Raw genomic sequence first — 25123 nt, forward strand, 5'->3', positions numbered from 1 at the left:
TAGTAGTTTGTGTCGGTTTACAGAGTGTAATCGGCAATACACACACACACCAAGAGGTTTAAACTTCCTTTAACTTTTGAGGCCACTCTCTTGGCATTTAACTTACAAAAAACTTGATTTAAAGCTCTGCATCTTCCAAGATCATACACTTGATCACACAGCAAAATCAGCATGGTTCTTTTATCAAGCTGTGGTAAGATCGAACACAAAAATCAATAAAAGTGTCTCATGCGTCGTGTGTGAAATATGAATAAGCTGCAAGATATAGAGGAAAATTGGTTTATAAGTAAATTATCTTGTTCTCACAACAACACAATAACTTCATAAAACTGAATAGAACAATTAAATAATCTTTTGGGACTTCAGGAGAGGAGGAAATGAAAAAATAAAAAAAGCATTAGAAAGTTCAAATGAAAAGAGTAAAGGTTGAAGAAGCAGCAAAGTAAACCAAGCTGAGGAAGTTACCTGAGTAAAATAAAAAAAAAAAGCAAAAATTAAGTTACAGACCAGTTTTCCTTCATAAGCACATGAACGGAAAAACACTGGCCAGACATTCCCACATTAACAAACAGGCAGCAAACACAACACAGAACGGTCGGGATGGAGAGAATGATGGACAGATTAAAAAAAATGGAAGAAAGAGCATGAAGAGTCTGGAGGAAAAATTAAAAAGAGTTTTAAAAAATTAAACATTTAAAAAAATAAAAAGATGGCCGAATCAGCGTTACACAAACACTGCACCTGTAGCAGGTAAAGCAACAAATAACTTAAAGCAGCAGAACATGGAAGGAATATTTCAAAATAAAAGTATCCAACAGACCTTGCGGGAAAAAATATATGAGAAAATGATGCATAAAATCAACAAAATAAAAGCACCAACACCCTGGAAGTGAGAAGAACGAGAGAGAGAGAGTGATGGAGAGAGTTTATAGAGATGAAGTCAGAGGTGAAAGAAGCCCGACTCTTTAAAAAGGGAAACCTTTAATTTGACTAAACAAGAAATGTCTGGTCTCCCAAAAAATAAAAACTCAGTTAGCGTTATAACAGCGGGTTCATTTAATGTAGTTGCTATCCTTTGCAAGAGGTTATAAATTTGTCCAACAATTTTTTATTAAATAAGTGTAATTGTAATTTTATTTTATTTTGTACTGTCATCTGTCCTGAATGGTCATTGAGGAACACTATTAAGTATCAATTAACAAAATAAGAAAGTATCTGTCTTGAGCTCTTAAGCAGTGCCACTTTATTTGTCTTGTACGTGCTGTGAACAGTATATCGGACAATATCGGCTTTTTCGGCTCAGACAGAACCTAGGGCTTTTATACAAACACTAAATACAGCTTCGGATTGCACTGAAACAGTTTTTCTGCTTGGAGAGAAGCAGCGTCCACATCTGATAGTGTTTGTTTCACATCCTGTAATGTTTGGGTTTATTTGTCGTGTTGACAGATGGGATGTTTACAACTCTCCCTGCCTCTCTATTTTAGTTCCAAATCAATTTATCATTTTGTTGGCAGGAGAGTGGGACACCGTGTTGTGTTTAAACCGGAGCCTTTAGCTATTACATAATAAATACTGTGTATAGTCATCGTGGAATTAAATGATTAAATGTGTTTTCGCCATAAGACATTGTGTAACACAGTTTTGTATATCTTATGTAATAATTATTCTTTTGATTTGATTTTTTTAGATTTAAGAAGAAAAAAAAAGGGTTGTAAGCATCCAATTGTGTCTGTCCGGCTTACTGTCACTTTGGAAAACCTCCTATAACTAAATAAAAAAATAAAAAAAAAATCATATAGATTATTATTATTATTATTATATATATATTATAACCTCACAACCGCTTAGAAGATTATGGTTTTTCTAGTTGGAGCCTGAGGACTTGTGTTTCCTTAGAGATAAAATAATATCTGCAGGCAATAAAAGATCCCGAGGTTTCCCTTTAGTAGCCCGTCCCTTTAAAGAGTTGAGTGTTAAGATGCAGAGAGACAGACAGACAGACGGACAGACACAGACAGACAGACAGACAGACAGACAGACAGACACAGACAGACGGACAGACCCACAGACAGACAGACAGGCAGATCATGCAGTTAGAGCTTCTCAAACCATAAGACTTTGTCAGGCGGCCATGCTGATGAAGATGATGATGTCACTCTGATAGTCTTAAAGGGGAAGCGTCGGAGGTGAAGAAAGTCCAACTGGTCAGAATTCAGGGTCCAACACTAGCAACCAGGTCCCTTTAATACACCAGCGGTAAACCTTTATACACTGGTATGCAGAGGGTAACCTTATATTACACTAAGGCCAAATTGTCGAACGAAATGTTGTGTGTGTTTTTGCACATTGAAGTATTTTTCGGAGCATTGAGCTGGTGTGCGGACTATACTTTATGTACTCTGGATATTCATTTTAAGAACGAGCAACTTGAGTACATTGATGTGCCGAATTTATTATTTTTTTGAATTTTGTTTAGATTTGGCAAGAATAGGGAAGACTGTGTGTCTGTGTGGTTAAAACACTATTAAAACTTTGATGATACCAGTGTGTGTATGAGTATCTTTCAAAATCAACATGTTGTGACCCTGAATTCATCCCAGATAAGGACCACATTTTCACCTCTTTCACTTCTCCTTCCGCAGACGATGGAGAGATGGAGAGAGAAAGAGAGAGAGAGAGTCACAGAGAGAGAGAGAAAGAAACAGACAGATAGAGAGACAGACTGATGTCATGTCGGTGGTTTTTTTTATACCTTTCTACCACAACTGGCCGAAACACCAGTAGAGCAGAGCCAGGACAAGGCCAATGAATATGGCTTGGACAGGCTGCAATATGGATGGCTATAAGGAAGGGAAGGAAGGGGGGAGGGAGGGAGGAGAGGAGGAGAAGAATCAGCCAGCAAATCAACCAAAACCAATATGGAGGATGGAGCAGCTACAGCGCAAAGGGGAGGGGGGGAGAGGGGGGATAGATAGATAGATAGATAGATAGATAGATAGATAGATAGATAGATAGATAGATAGATAGATAGATAGATAGATAGATAGATAGATAGATAGATAGATAGATAGATAGATAGATAGATAGATAGATAGATAGATAGATAGATAGATAGATAGATAGATAGATAGATAGATAGATAGATAGATAGAGAGGGAGGGAGGGAGACAGAGAGAGATCGAACAAGTGCTAGACAGAGAGAGAGAGAGAGAGAGAGAGAGAGAGAGAGAGAGAGAGAGAGAGATCGAACAAGAGCTAGACAGAGAGACAGATAGAGAGAGAGAGAGAGAGAGATAGGGTGGGGAAGGGTTGTATCTTGTCAGGCGTTTCTACAAAGCAACACTGCATCTCCCACGCATTCAACAGCCGCATTCACCGAACACCCCAGAGCCTCCGCAGCAGACCGTCACCAGACTCCTCACAGTGAAACATGTTCCATTATACTGTCATACTGTATGGAATGTGAAGCCCACTGAGGCAAATGTACAGTATATTTGTGATATTGGGCTATACATGTACAGTATATTTGTGATATTGGGCTATACATGTACAGTATATTTGTGATATTGGGCTATACATGTACAGTATATTTGTGATATTGGGCTGAACAAATAAAACTGATTTGATTTGATTCCTCTTGGATTTCAGCTCAATAAAAAGATGGAGTCAGTGATTCTGGAGAACGTTTGTGGTCGAAATCACTTTTTGTCAAAATCTAGTGAGTGAATATCTTTTCATGATCTGCTACCTGTCTGTATTCGCCGTGTGTGCTGTTTACAGAGCCTAGGCTGTGTATTAACAGTGGATTATTTTTTTTCAGCGCTCACACAGTACAGACCGGTAGCAGAAAGTGAGGAAATATTCACTGATTTTGACAACAAGCGTTCTCCAGAATCACTGAGTCCACCTTTAACTTTCTGCACCAGGACATTTCATCAGCTCAGCTGCTGGATGAAAGTGATAACTGAGGTTTAAAGGCTTTTCCTTGAAAAACAGGTAAAATCTTCAAATCTTCATTAAAGAAAATAATAAAAAAATTAAATAAATAAATAAAGTTTTGTGAACTAGGGTGCAAATAACTTAATTTCTTATTATGATGTTGTGTCTGGTGAAGATGAATATCGGCCTACGGGATCATTCTGAGTTATTAAAACTTGAAGGAGAAAATACTCAGATTCTATACATCAACGTCCTGTGAATCTGGATCAGGACTCTTATTGTGAAAAGCTTCGGGGAAACAAAACCTGATAAGGAAGATTTTCTGTCTCATCGCGGGAGACTGAGAAGGCAGAGGGGTAAGAGGGGGTTCCTTAACTGTTATCTATCGGCTGAGGCTCTTTCTAGAATCACACTAGAATCACACTTTCTAAGTCAAGGTCAAATCCTATGTTACTTCACTCCGATTGGATTCTTGTTGCCTCCATCGTCGTAGAGGTTTTTTCATCAGACATCATTGTTAGTTGTAAAAGGTGTGATTGAATATTCGTTTGGACATTTAAAACAACAACTGGCTGTTGGGACAATTCTATGTCATGAGTTAGTGAGTAAGCAGTGGGGAGGGTGTGGAGTGGAGATACTGGGAGGGTAACGGCCAGCAAATCCAACACAAGACACAAGACTCTCCTATGGACACAGTGTCAACGTAGGCATCTCCTGCTTCATTCACTCATTCAGCTCTGCTTTATTTATAAGAGAACATTTAAAGAAATAAAATAAAAAACTGTTGAAAAAAAAAATAATAATAATAAATCGGGATTTAAAGCTGAGCAAACACAAAAAAACAAAGGTTAAAACACAAATAGTGCATAACGTCTTTGGTCTTTCAGACTGTGTGTGTGTGTGTGTGTGTGTGTGTGTGTGTGTGTGTGTGTGTGTGTGTGTGTGTGTGTGTGTGTGTGTGTGTGTGTGTGTGTTCGTTTATGTGAGAGAGACAGAGTGAATGAGTTTTTGTGAGACTGTGTGTGTGTTTGTGAGTGTGAGAGAGACACAGAAAGATAGTGAGTGATTGACAGCACATGTGAGCATGTGTGTTTGAGCGTATACTGTATGTGTGTGTGTGTGTTAGCATCCGTGTGTGTCTGTGTGTTTGAGCGTGTGCGTCCTAGTGTGTGTGTGTGAGTACGTGCGTGTGTCAGCGTATGTGTGTGTGTGTGTGTGTCAGCGTGTGTGCATCCCTGTGTGTGTTTGTGTGTGGATCCCTGTGTGTGTGTGTGTGTCTGGTTCTCTCTGTGTGTGTGTGTGTGTGTGTGTGTCTCAGTGTGTCTGTGTCTCAGTGTGTGTGTGTGCGTCCTAGTGTGTGTGTGCGTACGTGCGTGTGTGTGTCAGCGTATATGTGTGTGTGTGTGTGTGTTAGCGTGTGTGCATCCCTGTGTGTGTGTGTGTGTGTCTCTTTGTGTGTGTGTGTGTGTGTGTGTGTGTGTGTGTGTGTGTGTGTGTGTGTGTGTCTGTCTGTCTGGTTCTCTGTGTGTGTGTCTCAGTGTGTGTGTCTCAGTGTGTGTGTCTCAGTGTGTGTGTGTCTGTGTGTGTGTGTGTCTCAGTGTGTGTGTGTGTGTGTGTTTGCTTGTCTGTGTGTGTGTGTGTCTGTGTCTCAGTGTGTGTGTGTGTGTTGTACTCACGGAGCTGGTCTTGTCCTGCAGTAGCTTCAGGTTGCTCCTGCATTGTTCCAGCTCCTGGTGAATGTTCAGCTTCTCCTTCTCCGTCCGCTCGTAGCGCTGACGCAAGTCCGACAGCTGGGACTGTGTGTCTTCATACTGCGCACACACACACGCAGACACACACACACGCAGACACACGCAGACACACACACACACACACACGCACGCAGACACAAACGCAGACACAAACGCACACGCACACACTTTTACATGATTTCTATAAAATGTCGGGTCATTTTGTATCTCTCTCTGTGCAGTGATGGTTGTTTTTCAGGAAGTTCGAACTGTACTGTACTACTCAGTGGATACAAGGCTTGTTTCTCCAGTGTGTGTGTGTGTGTGTGTGTGTGTGTGTGTGTGTGTGTGTGTGTGTGTGTGTGTGTGTGAGTGAGTGAGTGAGTGAGTGAGTGAGTGATTGAGTGAGAGAGTAGTAAGTGAGTGAGAGAGTAGTAAGTGAGTGAGTGGGTGATTGAGTGAGTGAGTGAGTGTGTTTGTGTGCGATTGTGCTTGCGGGTGCGTGCGCGTGTGTGTGTGTGTGTGTGTGTGTGTGTGTGTGTGTACCTCTCTCTGCAGGGTGTGTGTGTGGGCCTGGGCCTGGTCCAGCTGTATCTTCAGCTTGCTTGCGTCTTGTAGATGTTGTGTCTCCAGCGATCCCAGTTTATCCTGGAGATCCTCCTCTCTCTTCCCCAGAGACTCAAGACTGCTGCTCAGGACTTCACTCTTTTCCCTGGTGCTATACACACACAGGCAGGCAGGCAGGCAGACGCAGACACACACACACACACACACACACACACACACACACACACACACACACACACACACACACACACACACACACACACACACACACACACACACACACACACACACACACACACACACACACACACACACACACACACACACACACACACACACACACACACACACACACACACACACACACACACACACACACACACACACACACACACACACACAAATAATGTTGGAGCCAAAGTAAAAAAAAAAATCAAGCCACCATTTCTTTAACAATCTGTTGCAAAAGGGGAAACAATTAGTACAACTAGTGTCACAAAAAGTCTTAATTTGAAAAGTTTCGGAAACTTAAAATTCTCCAAAAAGCCAGGTTTTAAACATGTGGACTGAAAGCATTGAATGGTACAGCAAGTTGTATACATGGTCCTATATTGTCACACTCAGTGAATACACACTGTGCTGCCTTGAATATAAAAAGTTCTCAATTAATTTTTTTTTATTTAGGCCAATTAAGTGTCAGCAGCATTCTAAAAAACCCTACCTGCAGACATTCACACGCAGTAAAATATAAGTCAAAGAGTTTGAATAGAAATGTAGCTGTTACACAATGACATAAAACACTGCCTCACCCTTTAAACATGTGGCTATTCGCTTTGTGATAAACAACGTCAGTTATTTCACCCTGAAGGTTAATGTTACATTTCATAAAGGTATAATTATCTCTTATGACTTGACGTACGTCTATAAATGCCTGTCACACACTGTGGAAAATCCTACCGTTCATTTAACAGCAGTTGAATGTAGTGCAGATACTGTGCAACATACGTGTCTTGGGATGTAGTTAGAACACATTTTACTGAGAAGGAATTTGATCTGCGCGCTTTTAAATATCAGTGTAAATATTTAGACTGGTCAGACATTGTTTCAAATGATTCATTTCAGACTAATCGTTTAAGGATGTGTAGGGAACAGTTGCTGCACATTTTCCTCAGAAATTCCCTCTGCTTCTCTAAATCCTTGTTATAACAACAACATAAAATACAGCTCAGAAAAAAATAAGAGACCAGTTTGGATTTTTCTTAAATCTTCATCTCTGCATTACTTAATGGAAATGATCCTAATGACAAAAAAAAATTATTGGAATTTGGTAGAAATGGTGTCAGTAGTTTATATTATAAAACCAAAATGTTCACTATACTCAAACATAAATAGGAAAACGACAGACACTGAACATTTCGAGTGGTGCCTTAATTTTTTCCGGAGCTGTATAACACAAAGGTAAATATTTGCACTAAACTGAGACATTATTGATTAATTCATTTCTGCCTGATCATATAAAGATCTTTAATATTAGTAGAAGTAGTATGTATATTACATAATCTCAACAGAACAGGGATGGGCCCGGGGCAGCAAGCCTCAGCTGACATGTGCACTTCAACTGGAGCGATGCATTTCAGATATCCATGAGCGAAGCACCTACGTACAGTTTATTGGAAACTAATGTGTGTGTGTGTGTGTGCGCGTGTGCGTGTGTGTGTGTGTGTGTGTGTGTGTGTGTGTGTGTGTGTGTGTGTGTGTATGTGTATGTGCGCGCATATATGTGTGTGTGTGTATGTGTGCTACAGTTTATTGGAAACTAATGAAAACACAGCTGAGGGGAAAATCCTGCTGATCCTTCGACTGTATCGAGAACACACACCACACAGCAACGTTAGTCTCCATGGATACAGAAGTGCTGAGGGCAAGGTTCCGTCAGCTGTCAGTCGGCTGTCCAACCCTCGTCCTGCCTGATTCAGCTGGACGCCATGTTTCCTTTTCTTCTTCTTGGTCTATTTTTAATGCCAGGGGGGTCGTGGATTTGGCAGTGCGCACGTCAGTTACATTTTTAATGTCAACCCACCACACTGTCTTATGTCTTGACGCGCATTCCTGATTTATTCTTTATTCTCTATCCTCTATATTTATGTTTTACGTTTTCAGGGAATATATTGTTTTTGTTTGAAGTGCTCTGTGAGTGAGTGAGTGAGTGAGTGAGTGAGTGAGTGAGTGAGTGAGTGAGTGAGTGAGTGAGTGAGTGAGTGAGTGAGTGAGTCTGTGTATATACCTGCTGAGCTCAGTCTCTAGGCGCTGCAGTTTGTCCGTGAGCGTTTTGCGTTCGTCTCTGAGGCCGTCACAGTCCTGCTGCAAACACACACACCGCTGCTGCAACGTAACGCACTCCGCTGAGAGAGAGAGAAAGAAGAAGAAGGAGAAGAAGAGAGAGAGAGCACACATAGCTTTAATTAATATTAATATCAGAGGAATTATATATTGATTATTTTGATTCAGAAAAAAAAATACTCTGAGTGACCTGTAGTAGATCAGGAAAAACACACGCGCACACACGATGGTACGGCTTTACTTGTAAAGGACAATCATTGACATAATGCATTCCTTAGCCCTTTACCCTTACCTTAACCATCAAAAATAAATGCCTAACCCCAACCCTCGCACTAACCATAACATAAACCTAATTTATACCTGATCCTTAAAACCTAGTGTTAACCCTCAAACAGCTCTTTAAAGGCCTGTCCCAAAGTGAAAACCGGCAAAAATGTCCTCACTTTCCCAAAAATTTCCTCTCTCCTAAAACAAAACTTACATTTGTTCTCACAAAAATAGCTGTACAAGAACACACACACACAGACACAGACACACACACACACACAGTGCTCACTCTGCAGCTGGTTGGCGTTGTTCTTGTGCTGTTGTTGTGTGGTGAAGGCCTGCTGCAGTCTGCTGATCTCCTGCTCGTACGTTGCTGCTTTGCTCTTCCAGGTCTCCAGCTCCGAGCGCACAGTCCCCAGCTCGGCCTGCAGGGCGGCGATCTCTCGCTCGCGCTCCGACGTCGCTGCCTCCATAGCGTGACGCAGGACCAGGATCTAAAGGGCACAAACACAATTCAATGGGTTGATCAGTGATTCTATATGAATTAGATTTACTGTTATCTGACAGAGAATAAGACTTAGTATGTACAAGGAGTCTGTTTTTTTTTGTGTGCTAGGAGAAGAGAGAATTTGCCCACAAAGAGAGGAGATTCTGAGAGTTATGTTAGTTGGGGATTGGAACTCAGCCATTGTTCCTGCCTTTAGATCCTGGTCCTGTGTCGCCATGTAGGTTAGAGTAGTAGACAGACAGAGACTGAGGTTGCGTTCCGAATCGCATACTCTTTCTTTTTTCTATTCTACATACTACATCCGACGATAAAATTAATATAGTTAGGATGCAGTATGCATACTTTTGGGACATACTTTACTCTCTTATTTCATCATAACATTGCGCCTTGATCTTGCCTCTTGCTTTTATATCCGTCGCATCCCCGTTTGTTTTCATATGGAGGCTTCGTCGATGTGACGTCACTTCACGTGCGCACTGGATTGTGGGTCAGAATCGCCCAAATAGGATGCAGTTTTCAACACTAACAATCTTGGCCGCATGAAGTAGGACATCCGGGTACTTCTAACCATCCTAAATCTGGCCACAAGAATCGGGACATCCTAAATCGTTTTTCTACCATACTACAGTGTTTCCCCTAGAATTTTTTTTAGGCCCGGTGGTAAGAGCTGATAAAGAGTATGCGCGCCGCGTGCTTACCAAATTTCTAGAAGAAATTGACCAAAACGAACCCCATTTGGGATGAGCCTCTTTTGACAGCCCGTTAAAAATTAGGGCATAGGGTTATACTTCACATTCAGTACGTTTGTACATGTGGTGTTTCTCACAGGATTTTTAGATCCTGCTGGGTGAGAATGGACCTTCTAGGGGGATCTGGGGGCATGCCCCAGCAGAAGAAAACCTTATCCTTTTAAAGTTAAATACATCAATCTGGTGCACTTTGAGAGGCGAAATCTGATTAATTCTGTGCTCTGTAAACAACTGTCATATGTCCTGCCTATAACTATTTTCTGTAATGATTTGGAGACACAAGCCATGTAAACAATTGAAGAAAAACACGTGGATTTCACTAAACACTAAGAAACACTAATATAGACAGGTCCTGTCTAGTACTCATTTCTGGAATAATCTGAATCACCTCACCTTGAAGCTAGCCTACTGAAAAAAAAATATATTTATTTTTTATGCAAATAGCCTTGTTGAAAATAAATAAATTAACATAGGCTAATCATGATGTGTAGCCTATCAACATGTGTGCTACATAAGGCAATTTCCCTATTCCGACCATTATATTTCATCTTGCCTATTTCTCAATTTAAAACATAAAAATAAAGTAGGCCTAGCATTGAAAATACAAAATAATAAAGCTTGTAGGCCTACTATGGCCTGCTGTTTTCAAGATAACTTAACAGTTAAAACAATAAATTAATTAATATGTCCCCTGAAAATAAATGAATGCTTTTCTGAGAAGAATGCCAAAGGCAGTAGCAGTGTGGCACTTCTGTAAACTTACTGAAACGAGTGCATGCCGTTTTTTTCAGCGCTATCTCTGCTGTTGATACAGATTGGTTGTGTTGCCACGGCGACGTAGCGATTTTAACTTTCAAAGTTTTGCTCAGCACTTTTTCCTGTTCAACGTCCCTCTTACTGAGTCCATAATATTTCCACAGAGCAGGCGCTGGTTTTATTTTCGCCACTAGTTCAACGTTTGCTTGCTAGTCATGCTCCTGCTCATTGGCTTCCGTGCATGGACATATAAAGATTCCGTGTCTAACAAGTGCGCACCGAATGCACACGCGCATTGTGCCACGCGCAGAACACATACACACACGCAGACACACAGATCAGCTGATGGGATGATCAAACGAGAGGTTGTAAAGACAGGCGCACACGAGGGGTAGACCGACAGTGCCGCGCAGACGCTCGCAAATGATTATTTTACGGAATCAATTAGAAAAAAAAATAAAAAAAAATTAAGTCAGGCTGCTGTTGGCCTGGCGGGGGGTCCCGTTGGCCTGGCGGGCCCGCCAGGCCTGTATAATGGTAGGGGAAACACTGATACTATATAGTAGAAAGTATGCAATTCGGAGTTATTTGGAAAAGCTGACGCAGACACCCATGCTCGCTTTCTGATTGGGTGGTACACGCCTTCGTAACGTAACATTCTTTTAAGTCAAGGCTTTGGTCAGAAAGAGTCCCATTGGCAGCACCAGCCAAGCGTGAGGACACATTGTGAAAGCTGTTAGTGAGGGAGCGTTACCTCTTCCTGGGCCGAGTAGAGTTCTTCTCTGGTGGAGCAGATGGTGCTCTCTCTCTGCTCCTTCAGGGCCTCCATGTCGGCCTGCAGCTTCCCAAGCTGAGCTGCGCGCACGCACACACACACACACACACACACACACACACACACACACACACACACACGGGTAATGAGGTGGGAGCCAGGTACATTATGACACATAGATGTGTGTAGTATCTGTGTGTGTGTGTGTGTGTGTGTGTGTGTGTGTGTGTGTGTGTGTGTGTGTGTGTGTGTGTGAATGAGTGAATGAGTGAGTGAGTGAGTGAGTGAGTGAGTGAGTGAGTGAGTGAGTGAGTGAGTGAGTGAGTGAGTGAGTGAGTGAGTGAGTGAGTGAGTGAGTGAGTGAGTGAGTGAGTGAGTGAGTGAGTGAGTGAGTGAGTGAGTGAGTGAGTTCTTACTCTGCAGGTACTGGATCTGTTTGGTGGACTCTTCAGTCTGCTTTGAGGTGCTCGTCCTCTCGTCTTCCAGAAGAGCTACAGACAGACAGACAGACAGACAGGCAGACAGACAGACAGACAGACAGACAGACAGACAGACAGACAGACAGACAGACAGACAGACATACAGACAGACAGGCGGAGTCACCGTGTGTTAATCTCATTGATCTGGTTTTTATTTCTTGGTAAACTAGTGTACTATCTCACTCCTTGTTACTGTTTTATTGTTTGTATAGTGGCAACAATGTTTCGTAACATCAACTTGCCAAGGGACAAAAGATGGAAATACAAATGATATATTATAATCTCGCATAAGGTATTTACATGTATATGTTAATAAATATGCCTCGTCCATCCCTAAATTAAATAAATGCATCTGGTATGATGTTAGATGACATACAAGACATATATTAATTAAATGGTCAGCAACTATTGTCAAGGGGGATAGGAACTCAATAGCCCATTGAAAATCTGTCATTTAAATGTGGTGGGTACATGTTATAGTGTTTTTACCTTGTAGGTCCAGACACCTCTGTTTGCCGGTGTTGGCTAGTTCCTGGGCCTCCAGAAGTTCTCTGTGGAGATGGTGGATGACCTGCTCCGTGTCTTCAGGCTCTAGACCGGCCCGATTCAACTCAGCTACACGCACACACACGCACGCACACGCACACACGCACACACACACACACACACACACACACACACACACACACACACAGTATTTTAAAATGTTTGTGTTTCATTAAATACACTCTTAAAACATGTAATGGCAATAATACTAATAACATAATACATTCTATTTGTAAAGCCCTTTCCATCTAAAAATTCTGCTATTGTGATGAGACTACAAATTAATATAGAATAAAGCACTTTCAAAGATATGCAGCCACCAAATCAACTGCCCAGTGCCCCCTAATGGAGACTTAACTATGTTACAGAAAGACCAAATACCCCGGCTTATAACCTTGGTAAATGTAAGAGCAGCACAGAGCAAAACTACAAAGCATATTCAGCTGCCATGGTTACCTTTGAGCAGAGCTACTCTGTTCTGAGGTTCATTGAGCTCTGTGTCGTCCATGTTGCCGTCTGAAAACAAACACATTTATACACAGTGCTTTAAATAGACACAAGGTAAAAAAGACCAGACGTGACATTAAAGGCCTATTTCACCGGTTGGAATATGAAGGTGTATTGAACTCGGAGATCCTATGAAGTATAAATGTGCAAAAAAAAATGAAATCGGATCATCCTAGCCTGAGAAAAGGCAGAAAGAGTGTTTTATGCTCTCACTGTCTAACCCTACATTTCTCTTTCTGTGATGTCACAGAAAGAGAAATGTAGGGTTGCACATTTATACTTCAGGATCTCCGAGTTCAATACACCTTCATATTCCAACCGGTGAAGTAGGTCTTTAATGTACTTTCTGAATGATTTAGTGCTCAGTAGGCTAAATAGAAATCATGATATGATCCATTTACATCGGACTAGATGCTCTAAATGTACTGAAACATGTGGACTGATTAGGAAACTAAAATGCAGAAAACCGATTTAAAAAATATAAAAATAAAAGTTGTTTTAAATGAACGGAATAAGAAAACTTTCAAAATAAAACTTCTCAATTGCAATAAATGATGAAATAAAACCCTGCCAAGACTTAAATACTTTAACATTACCTGACGTGTCGTCACTGCTCCGGTCTTTGCTGGGACTGAGAGTGTCTGACATGTCCGACTCTCTAGCCTCCATCTGACTCCCTGCGGACGGACGGACGGACACACACACACACACACACACACACACACAGACACACACACAGACACAGACACAGACAGACAGACAGACAGACAGAGAGAGAGAGAGAGAAGGGTTTAGGTGGTGAAACAGAAACAACAAAGCAGCAGTTAAGAGCAGCTTTAAAACCATTCACTGTTACCGAGTGCGTGTATGTGTGTTCTTTTTCAGAGAATCCAAAAAATGACAAACACTCAGAACTCTCACAACAGCAAAGACAAAGGCCAGGAGAATGTCTCCTTGTCAGCAGTTTTTTTTGCCCTTTTTGATAACTAACTGCTCTCCAAAAATGCTGTCATTAGTTAGTGAGTGAGTGAGTGAGTGAGTGAGTGAGTGAGTGAGTGAGTGAGTGAGTGAGTGAGTGAGTGAGTGAGTGTGCGTCCTGTACCTTTAAGTCGATCAGGACTTGCGAGGTTGTCTCCCTCTCCCGTCTGGTTGTTCTGTAGGTGAGCGTCCATCGCTTCTGCAAAACACACAAGGAAGAACTTAACTTACCGTTCACTCCACATAGTGTTGATTTACAGAATTTACAGAAGCTACGGTGGCCTTCAAGGACAAGAAGCTAGATACTAAAGAAGGCATCATCCACCACTGCCTCCATTGTTACTAAGTATGTTCTGAGAAAATGCCAATACATTTTCCACACTGCACCTTTAATATATCTGACTAGAAATGATTCTAACTACATCCACACACAGGGTGACAACAGCATGAGACCAAACTATATCCCATCATTTATGGCCATAATAAAGAATATAGTTAATGTAACTATATTCTAATGTGACAACACACATTTACATCTTAAAAGCTTCACAAAAAAGACAACAGAAGGGAATAGGGATGCAAATTAGCTACTCGCTAACAAATCGTTTTTAAATTGTGTGCTGCCCCTTAAAAAATTTAATTATTATTGGGGCGCTCCGGTGGTGCAGTGGTCGCGGGTTCAAATCCGACCTGTGGACCTTTACTGCAGGTCATCCCCCCTCTCTCTCTGTCTCCCCATTTCAACTCTGTACTATCTAATAAAGCTTGATAATGGCAAAAAAAATTCTTAAAAAAGAAAAAGAAAAAAAAAGATTCAGTTATTAAGTGCTATTTACTAAAAGCTTAAGTTGAGTTCTCACCATCGAAGTTGGCCAGTTTGTGGATGGATGAACTGACAGTCTCCTTCAGCTGTTTGACCGCTGTGAAGACAAAACAAGAAAAAACGGGGAATCAGTGAATTTAGCCAGTTCGGTTTAAATTTGTCCAAAACTCAGCCAAAAAAAAGTCCAGCAAGCATTTACACCAACAGAGGATGAGCTGTCAGGGTGGGTTAGTGGTTGGGGTAACACTTTACAATAAGGGTACACTAAACATTAAAGGAATACTTCACCCATACGGAACCAGCGTTCAATCAATTATAAAATTGCTATTATAATATAATGAGAATGAGGTTTTTCTTCGCTCCGTCTTCCCTTGGCCCAGCTGTCCTGTTAATCCTAACCCTACATGTGATGTCACACGTAGGAAAATGTAGGGTGAGACAGTGAGACCATAAAACACTCTTTCTGCCTTTTCTCAGGCTAGGATGAACCGATTTCTGAAACGTTTGCACATTTATACTACATAGGATCTCAAAGTTCAATACACCTTCATATTTCCACCGGTGAAGTAGGTCTTTAAGTAACAATTAATTAATGTCCCATTATTGTAAAGTGTTACCGTGGCTGGTTAGTACACATGTTAAGTGTAGAGTCACCCTGAACTAAATACCAGAAACACAAGTAGAGAAAGAAATGGTGAGTGAACTTATCCGGTAAAAAAAAATCATTCAACAGAAGCAGCAACATGCGGACAAAATAATATAAATGAAATCTACCACAAAAAGAACAGAACAGTTTGTGAGTGATTTTTAAGAAGCTGAGAACCGACCAGTCAGACAGAAACACAATATATATGTCACTAAAATGACCATAAACAGCGGTAAAAAACCCAACCATTACTATATACAGCCCCGGAATTAATTAGGAGAACAGTCTGGATTTTTCTTAAATCTTTATCTCTACATTACTTATTGAAAATGCTTAATTGTGAATTTGTCAATGTTGTCAGTAGTTTATATCATAAAATCTAAATGTTCATTTTACTCAAACATATGCCTCTAAACAGTAAAACAAGTGGCACTGAACATTTGAAGCGCTCTCTACATTTTTTCCAGAGCTGTATATAGCAGACAAGAAGAAATATGAGCTCATTTCAGCAACAAACACGTCCTCAGCGAGACAGATCAGCCAGCAATGAGGCACAAATATATTCAAAAATAAAACGTATTTTCGGGAACATGCTTTACACATTCTTCAATTTCAGGTCTTTCTGTGTAAACAAAAACTTTTAGTGTAAATAAGATAAATAGTTTGGGAATTCACTTTACAATAAGGGTTCATTAATTAAAGGTGCAGTGTGTAATATGACATCATCAAGAAAGTTCTACAAAGTTCTAGAATGCAACACTCCCTGGGTAACCCCAACCCTTTCGAATAATAACAGAAGCTACAGTGGCCTTCAAGGACAAGAACAATTCTAAATGTTAAACAATGCACCTGATGACATTCCAACTATGACACTTTCAAGATGGCGGCACTAGGCCTTGGTCCAAAATATGCAGAAATATGGACATATATGAGACCCTTTCTAAGGAAAAAAATAATAATTAAAAAAAATGTCAGCTATTATGCACTAAATTAAATGTACTTATGGATATTATAATTACTTTCTACAAAATCTGCTAGGAAATAAAACCTAAAATTCTACATACTGCAAGTTTAACTGTTAGTTAGTGTTTAATTAAGGCTTTATAAGGATTTACTAAGCATTACCTAACTGTTAAAAAAGGATTAATTAATGCTTAGTAAACGTAAACTAAGCATTGACTAACTGGTATGCTTAGTTTATGCTTATCTAAGCTTTAGTTAACAAAGCATTAACTAACGGTTAATTAATGTACCCTTATTGTAAAGTGTTACCGAAAAAATAATATGAAAGCATAAGCGGCATTCAGCAGTAATGGATATATTGGCAGTGATGTGTATCAGTGTGTGTGAGAGTGAGTGTGTGAGAAAGGAAGTGTGTGTGTGTGTGTGTGTGTGTGTGCGTGCGTGCGTGCGTGCGTGCGTGCGTGTCAGAGTGCGTGTGTGTGTAGCGGGCGGCATACAGCAGTAGTGAATATTTGTACTCACGCGGACACTCAATCAACTGTTGGATTCTAGTGGATTCTCCTCCGCTGTTGTTTACATGACAGTTGTCTGATAGGAACACAGAGCGCCCACATTACTACCATGACGACCAGATAATACCATGACTACCAGAGTGGAGCTGGGTATTTACTATTTACCTCATTGATTCTGCATATCAATTTATAATGGCACTTCTGAATGAAATGTAATATTTTAAAAATGGAAACAAAATATGTCGGAGAAAAACAAGGCTGTCTGTCAATTGTCAAATTTGTGACAATTTTTTGGTAAAAGATTAAATGAAAAAATATCATTACACTATGTTACTAAGCAGCATACATTTAATGCTTGCCAATTATTATTTTTATTTCAAGCTGGTCACGTCATTAGCTGATTCCGAGGCATTATTTGATCATGTTAGATGGACTGTTAGATGAATGCATGTGTATTGAAAAAGCAACATCTCAGTTTTACTTTAAGAAATCAATAAGCAGAATCAATAAGCAAATTTTCTTACAAATACTCGGCCCTGAAAAAAATTAAAAGTAAAACCCAAACGTGGTTTAACGAGATTGAAAGAGTCGAAATACAGACAAGAAAATGTAAATATAGGTACAAGCGGAAAGTAGAAAGCATTATAGAACTATCGAGTAAGAGAGAGTTTTAAAACTACAAGGACAAATAGATGTTCCATAAGCAAACGAACAGGGCAGAGAGAAAGCCATACAGGGCAAGGTGTTTACAGACAGATACAGGTAAAATGCAGCGGCTCTGGACAGACACCACAACATTGTAACAGACAGACAGGATGTAGACAGACAGGCAGACAGCAGACAGACAGCTAAGGAGTAAACTTAAATGTGGAAATAACCAGCCCAACACCTTCAAATTCAACATCACTAAAACTTATTTAAAACGCTAATATTCGCAGAAATTTCATAAAAGACGATTTTCAGCAACAGAGCTCAGAAGCAGATTTCCGGACGCAGAACTGTAACTTTCTGAAAAACTTCTCAAAACAAGATGTGTATATGTGAACAAAACAAGGGTGAAATCCAAACGTGAATCAACAATACCTTGGGTTTAGTCAAATGTCACTCAAGTCCCCTAAGACCATCCAAGCAGAGCCTAGACCTTTTTATCTCCTCCCACAACATACAGTGAAGACAATCTAACAATCTATTTCTGACGAGTGATTAAGTCAATCTTTGGTCTTTGACAATATAATCTTCGAAAGGTTTTGTTTTTATATTACTGAATCATACTTAAATCATTCAGTAGCCTTTTATTCTACAAGCTTTTAAACTCCTCTAGATTTGATCATTCTTGATAGTATATAAGTTAATTACATAAGACCTTTTTTTTTAAATTCTAAAATAAAGCCCTTTGTTATGTTATACTTTCCAGGACATTATAAACAATATATCCATAAATAACCTGATGTAAGTAGCCTAAAGTAGGTTCGCCTTAAATATGCGTTACTTAAATTGTTGTTCGAAAGTCCACATTAACATTAAATACAATCTATTCTTCAAATAGCATTTTTTCTTCAAACTTTCAAACTTATCTAGATTGGATCATTATAAATGTTTTCAAAAGCCCTTTGTTAAACCTGCCATATAATATAACCGCGCTATATAAACATGAATCAACTGTATTTTATTACAGTAATTAAACTAACTACCATCAAAATCTTCATCTTGACCAACTGCCCCATCATCAGTGTCTGTATCTTCCTCCTCTTCCTCCTCGTCTTCCTCCGGGCTTTGAGGTTTGTGTTCGCTCAGTTTGTCCTCTGTGGGCTCCTCTACCGCTCCAGAACCAATGTCCACTTCTGTTATGTGACCACAGCACATATACATATATATATAAACACAGCTCCGGAAAAAAATGAAGAGACCACTCCAAATGTTCAGTGTCTCTGGTTTTACTCTTTAGAGGCAGATGTTTGAGTAGAATGAACATTTTGGTTTTAAAGAATAAACTACTGACAACATTTCTACCAAATTCAAAATAATTTGAGTCTAGATTTTTTTCTTAAATCTTTATCTCTACATTACTTATTAAGAATGCTCTAAGTGACAATATTTCTATTGTGAATTTGGAAGAAATGTTGTCAGTAGTTTGTAGAATAAAACCAAATGTTCACTCTACTCAAACATATGCCTCTAAAGAGTAAAACAAGAGACACTGAACATTTGGAGTGGTCTCTTCATTTTTTCCACCGCTGTATGTATAGTGCCTTGCAAAAGTATTCATACCCCTTGAACTTTTACATATTTTAACAACCACACACATTTTTTTTTCTTGTTTTTGTGATAGACCAACACAAAGTGGCGCATAATTGTGAAGTGGAATGAAAATGATACATTGTTTTAATTTTTATAAGAGAACATCTGGCAAGACTTGGAAATTGTTGTTCACAGACACTCTCCATCCAATCTCACTCTGAATCTGAAGCTTGAGATATTTTGCAAAGAAGAATGGGCAAAAATCTCTAGATGTGCAAAGCTGGTAGAGAAATACTCCAATAGACTTACAGCTGTAATTGCAGCGATAGGTGGTTCTACAAAGTATTGACTCTGAGAAGCTGAATACTTTTTCTCGCCACACTTTTCAGTTTTATATTTTAATTTTTTTTTTGAAAACCATGTATAATTTTCATTCCACTTCACAATTATGCACCACTTTGTGTTGGTCTATCACATGGAATCCCGATAAAATACATGTACGCGTGTGGTTCAAACATATGTTCCTTCCCAAAATGGCGACTGTGGCGTAGTGAGCAGTGAGACAGTCACCCCTCCTGCATTCATATATTCAGTGTTTTCATTCAAATCACCAGAAATCAACCAACCAACCAACCAACCAGTCAATCAGTGAGTGACCCCAAAAGATCATTTTTCCCAGAAGAAGAGAGGTCAAAGCAGGGGACAGTTTGGTAACCGTGGAAACAACCCACAGCAGGATCCAGAAAAAAAACCAAACAAGAGTGTCACCACTAAACTAGTCTCCTCTGAAACAACCAGAATTCTCACACAAACACACACACACACACACACACACACACACACACACACACCATCCCTTCCCTTCATTCATTCAAACAGTACATTTTATAATTATTTGTTAAAGTATCCCCGCCACATGTCCAAGTGTCCCTGGGCAAGACACTGAACCCTAAATTGCTCCTGATAGTTAGCTTGCACCCTGCGTGGTAACTGCTGCTGCTGCTGCTGCTATCGGTGTACGAATGTGTGATTCAGTTGTAAGTCGCTTTGGATAAAAGCGTCTGCTAAATGACATGTAATGTAATGTAATGCAAAAGTGAAAACACCTACTGTAAAACTAATTCTTATAGGTAGGCTATGTGAATGAAGTTTGTAATTATAATTAAAAACTCTTTGTTGAGGTTTCTGACTTAAAAAAATATATATATATTTGCTTGTTGTCTTTACTAAATATCTCAGATTTAACATTTGTACTAAAAAGTTATGATGTCATTAAAACAAAGCTGTAAACAATTACTGATTGGGAAAAAAGGGTCATATAAAAAAAGTATCGTCTAATTATTGTTCTAAAATAAAATCTGTGATCATCCCCTCCCCGCGAACAGCCCTGAACTAGCCCAGGTTACCACTATGTACCTATTACAAGACCATCACCTCCCCCCCCCCAAAGCAGTACACCTACGGGTGCATCAAAATCACCAATTCCCAGAGGACATGTGAGGGCCGGATAAAATAAAAATAGTCCCGCCTTCCCGCATTTCACTGTGACAAACAGAGAGACAGATACACACAGACAGCAGAGTGCAACAGGTAGTCATGGTGACATCATGCAGGAAGTTGTCATGCGTCGTTAGTGTGGAATGAGGAAGTGAAGTTAGACAGAGAGCGGCGGATAGGACGAGAAGTATCCCATAGCAACAGAACCATAGAACTGTTGGACTCACCCAAACTGTTGTTTTCTTTAACGCTTTTCTCCTGTAGCTGTTCTAACCGCACTGCAAACAACAATAACAACAACAATAGCACAAACAAGCGTTGACTGACAGGTAGTGCGCAAAACGAAACCGAGCATCCTGATTGGTCAAAGCCGTGTTCTGACCCCGCCCACACTGGTTGCTATGGTGAGTCAATGTTGTGTTAATGTTAATAATAGGTGAGTGATTGGTTTGCAGGGTTCAGTTATGTGAGTTTGTTAAACGTTAGGGGCAGCATGTGCGTGCGTATTGTAATTTTTGGTGTGTACCTCTGCATGTGTGTGTATGTGTGTGTGTGTGTGTGTTTGTGTTTCTCTGTGAATGCTTGTGCCTGCGTTTGTGTGTGTACGTGTGTCTGCCTATGCGTGCGAGTGTATGTGTGTGTCTTTGTACATGTGTTGTTGTGTGTGTACATGTGTACGTCTGCGTGTGTGTGTCTGTGTGTGTCTCTACGTGCGCGCGTGTGTGTGTGTGAACGTCTGCATTTATGTGTTTGTCTGCGTAGGTCTCTGTATGTAAATGTAATGTAATGCGTGTCCCTTTACCCTGCAGTGCTGCTAGTGTATGTGTGTGTCTTTGTACGCGTGTGTGTATGTCTCTCTGTCTCTCTGTATCTACCCTGCAGTGATGTATGTAATGTAATGTACTGTAGTGTGTCCCTTTACCCTGCAGTGCTGCCAGCCTCTCGTTGGTAAAGTCGTTGTCGGCCTGCAGAGCCTCGATCCTGGCCTGGAGAACCTGCTCCTTCTCCTCCATCTCCTCCACCCGCAGCTCCATCTCTCTCTTCTCCGTCGCCCCGCGGGCCGTCAGCTCCTCCTGGCGCCCCTCTGCCGTCTGGGGGGGGTGGAGGGGGGGGAAGTGAAATAAAGCAAATACAGTCAAGTCAAGTTTATGGGGAACTTTTTGCAGTATGTGCCAGACATACAGAGGAATCGAAAGAAAGGTTTCTCTTCGACCCACAGTGCAACAAGTACAACATTTTTTTTAAATTTAAATTAAGATTAGTGAGCAACCCATTAGTACAAGATTTTAAATTCAATTTTTTTAAATAAAAGCAAGCATCAAAAAATAAGCATGATAAACAATAAATGCATTCTAAGATGGGTAAGTACACAGGGAAAGTAACAAAATAAAATTTGAACTATTTCTGTTAAAAAAAAAAAAAAAGATAGAAAAGGCCATACAGAAGAAAATTTTAATTAATTTCAGCAAACATTCGGCAAAATTAAATTAGTAAAAAATCAATATTGGGCTATAAAGAAATAAAACTGATTCGATTCGATTTACCTTAATCTTGTCAGTGAGCTCTTTGATCTGACGGCTTCGTTGTATTTGTTGGCGAGTTCTCTGAGCTCCTCCTGCCCGCGCTCCGACATCTCCTTCAGGTGAGTGCACTCGTCCTCCGTGTTACTAAGGGAACGCTGAGGGACACAACAACACAATATATATTATGTTTTTGGTTTAAAGTGGCGACAAGTGTTTTTACTAAAACAACGCTAAAGATATTCGCTAGTGTGTCCAGGTGGTGCGTGCAGGAAGGAAGCGAAAGGGAGACTGAATGTGAATGTGATGAGGTAATGTATTTATATGTGACTGTCTAATATTGCTGCTATGACGATGGTTGAGCAGGTAAAACTTTGATTAAGTAGCGTTCATAAACACAGGGTGTTCAAGTCTGCCAGCTGTAAATTGTTTAGTCTGAATTGGCGGGGATATGGACCCAATCATGGCATTATCTATAACTATCCTGTTTGCTGTTACACGTAATTTATAATAATCAGAAGAAAAAGAAGACTTTCAGAAATATTTCTAAGTTCCTCTTGGAGATTTAACCAACACAAGGACAATGTAGAGAGTGTGTGTGTGTGTGTGTGTGTGTGTGTGTGTGTGTGTGTGTGTGTGTGTGTGTGTGTGTGAGAGTGAGTGAGTGAGTGAGTGAGTGAGTGAGTGAGTGAGTGAGTGAGTGAGTGAGTGAGTGAGTGAGTGAGTGAGTGAGTGAGTGAGTGAGTGAGTGAGTGAGTGAGTGAGTGAGTGAGTGAGTGAGTGAGTGAGTGAGTGAGTGAGTGAGTGAGTGAGTGAGTGAGTGAGTGAGTGAGTGAGTGAGTGAGTGAGTGAGTGAGTGAGAGAGTGAGTGTGAGAGAGAGAGAGAGAGAGAGAGAGAGAGAGAGAGAGAGAGTTCTTGTGTGCGTGTGTCCTACCTCCACCTCCGACAGCTTGCGGACCACCTCTATCTTCTCCTGCAGAACTCTGCGTAGAGATTCCTTGGCCGTCGTCTCGTAGTTGTGTTTGTCTTCCTGCAGCGCCAGCAGCTCCTTACGGATCCCCTCCTCCGTCTGGGACTGAAGAAGAAACATGTTATTCTCTATCGTGTGTGTGTGTGTGTGTGTGTGTGTGTGTGTGTGTGTGTGTGTGTGTGTGTGTGTGTGTGTGTGTGTGTGTGTGTGTGTGTGTGTGTGTGTGAGACTGGGAGAGAAGGGAAGAGGACTTCTCAAAGTTGATGATAAATTTGAATTTATTTTGATGTGTTTATTGTAGAGTGAGTGAGTGAGTGAGTGAGTGAGTGAGTGAGTGAGTGAGTGAGTGAGTGAGTGAGTGAGTGAGTGAGTGAGTGAGTGAGTGAGTGAGTGAGTGAGTGAGTGAGTGAGTGAGTGAGTGAGTGAGTGAGTGAGTGAGTGAGTGATACCTTAGAGTACGCCTGTAGTTGACTGCCCATCACCTCCAGTCTGGAGAGCAGACGGTCTTCATCAATCAGAGCCTGAAGAACACACACTCAGTTTACTGAAGTGTTGGAACATATTGGTTAAATATGACATCAATACTAAATGATGGGAAAACCTCTCATATAGCGTTGGTTAATATACATATATATATGTATTATAATTATTTTAAATCACAAAGAAATTATTATGTTAGGCTATACTAACTAATTTATGTAAAAAAACTATAAAAAAAGCAATGTTCAGTGATAAATACAGTGTCTGTTCCTTTTTAAAAACACAAACAGCAACATGTACACGGGTGCCTTAACGTCACTTAACAGATAAAACGATGTAGGGAAAAGCTGGAGTCACAACTAAGACGATGCATAATGACATTTAAACCTTTCTGGAGACGGAAAAGACCAAAATATCCTAATGTAGTTTCCTACCTGCCAGCTGCTCTCCGAGGCCTCCTGAGTGTTGGCTAACAGACGCTGCAGGGTGGCTAGCTTCTGCTCCAACATCTGCTCTCTGTGTAAGGCCTCCTGGTAGACGGACAGACAGACAGACAGACAGACAGACAGACAGGTAGAGGGACAGACAGACAGACAGGTAGACGGACAGACAGACAGGGAGAGAGACAGGTAGAGGGACAGACAGGTAGACAGGTAGAGGGAGAGAGACAGACAGACAGACAGACAGACAGACAGACAGACAGACAGACAGACAGGCAGGCAGACAGGGAGACAGACAGACAGACAGACAGACAGACAGACAGACAGACAGACAGACAGACAGACAGACAGACAGACAGACAGACAGAGACAGACAGAGAGAGAGAGAGAGAGAGGGACAGACAGGTAGAGGGACAGACAGACAGACAGACAGACAGACAGACAGACAGACAGGGAGAGAGAGAGACAGAGACAGACAGAGAGAGGGACAGACAGGTAGAGGGACAGACAGACAGGCAGACAGACAGACAGACAGACAGACAGGCAGACAGGGAGAGAGGGAGGGAGAGACAGACAGACAGACAGGACAGACAGAGAGAGAGAGAGAGAGAGAGAGAGAGAGAGAGAGAGAGAGAGAGAGAGAGACCAATAGACAGATACACAGACAGACCAACAGACAGACAGACAGAGACCGGAAGGGAAGCAGGTGAGATCAAAAAATAAAAATTCACCAAACCAAATACAAAAGAATAATTTTATTTTCTTATTTCTTAATTTTGTTTTCTTGAGAAATTATTTGAACCATAAATGCATAATGCAAGTATGTGAGCAAGTACTGTACATGTGCATATAAAAAGTAGATATACAGAATAATAGCTCTTTATTAGAA

General features: G+C 40.7%; 1 protein-coding gene across 1 annotated transcript in view; it reads right to left on the reverse strand.

Moving 5' to 3' along the window:
* slmapa (sarcolemma associated protein a) overlaps positions 1 to 25123 on the reverse strand; it is a 62309-nt gene that overhangs the window by 1645 nt on the left and 35541 nt on the right. The window contains 20 exon segments of the mRNA XM_080026419.1: positions 5619 to 5753; positions 6219 to 6390; positions 8524 to 8641; positions 9136 to 9340; positions 11614 to 11714; positions 12051 to 12125; positions 12603 to 12728; positions 13116 to 13175; positions 13763 to 13843; positions 14269 to 14343; positions 15005 to 15064; positions 17099 to 17164; positions 18780 to 18929; positions 21051 to 21101; positions 21746 to 21914; positions 22368 to 22396; positions 22399 to 22501; positions 23279 to 23419; positions 23764 to 23835; positions 24229 to 24324. Of these exon segments, the coding sequence (XP_079882545.1) occupies positions 5619 to 5753; positions 6219 to 6390; positions 8524 to 8641; positions 9136 to 9340; positions 11614 to 11714; positions 12051 to 12125; positions 12603 to 12728; positions 13116 to 13175; positions 13763 to 13843; positions 14269 to 14343; positions 15005 to 15064; positions 17099 to 17164; positions 18780 to 18929; positions 21051 to 21101; positions 21746 to 21914; positions 22368 to 22396; positions 22399 to 22501; positions 23279 to 23419; positions 23764 to 23835; positions 24229 to 24324 (2085 nt within the window).

This window comes from Ammodytes marinus, assembly GCF_949987685.1.
Source record: "Ammodytes marinus genome assembly, chromosome: 4".
NCBI lineage: Eukaryota > Metazoa > Chordata > Actinopteri > Uranoscopiformes > Ammodytidae > Ammodytes > Ammodytes marinus.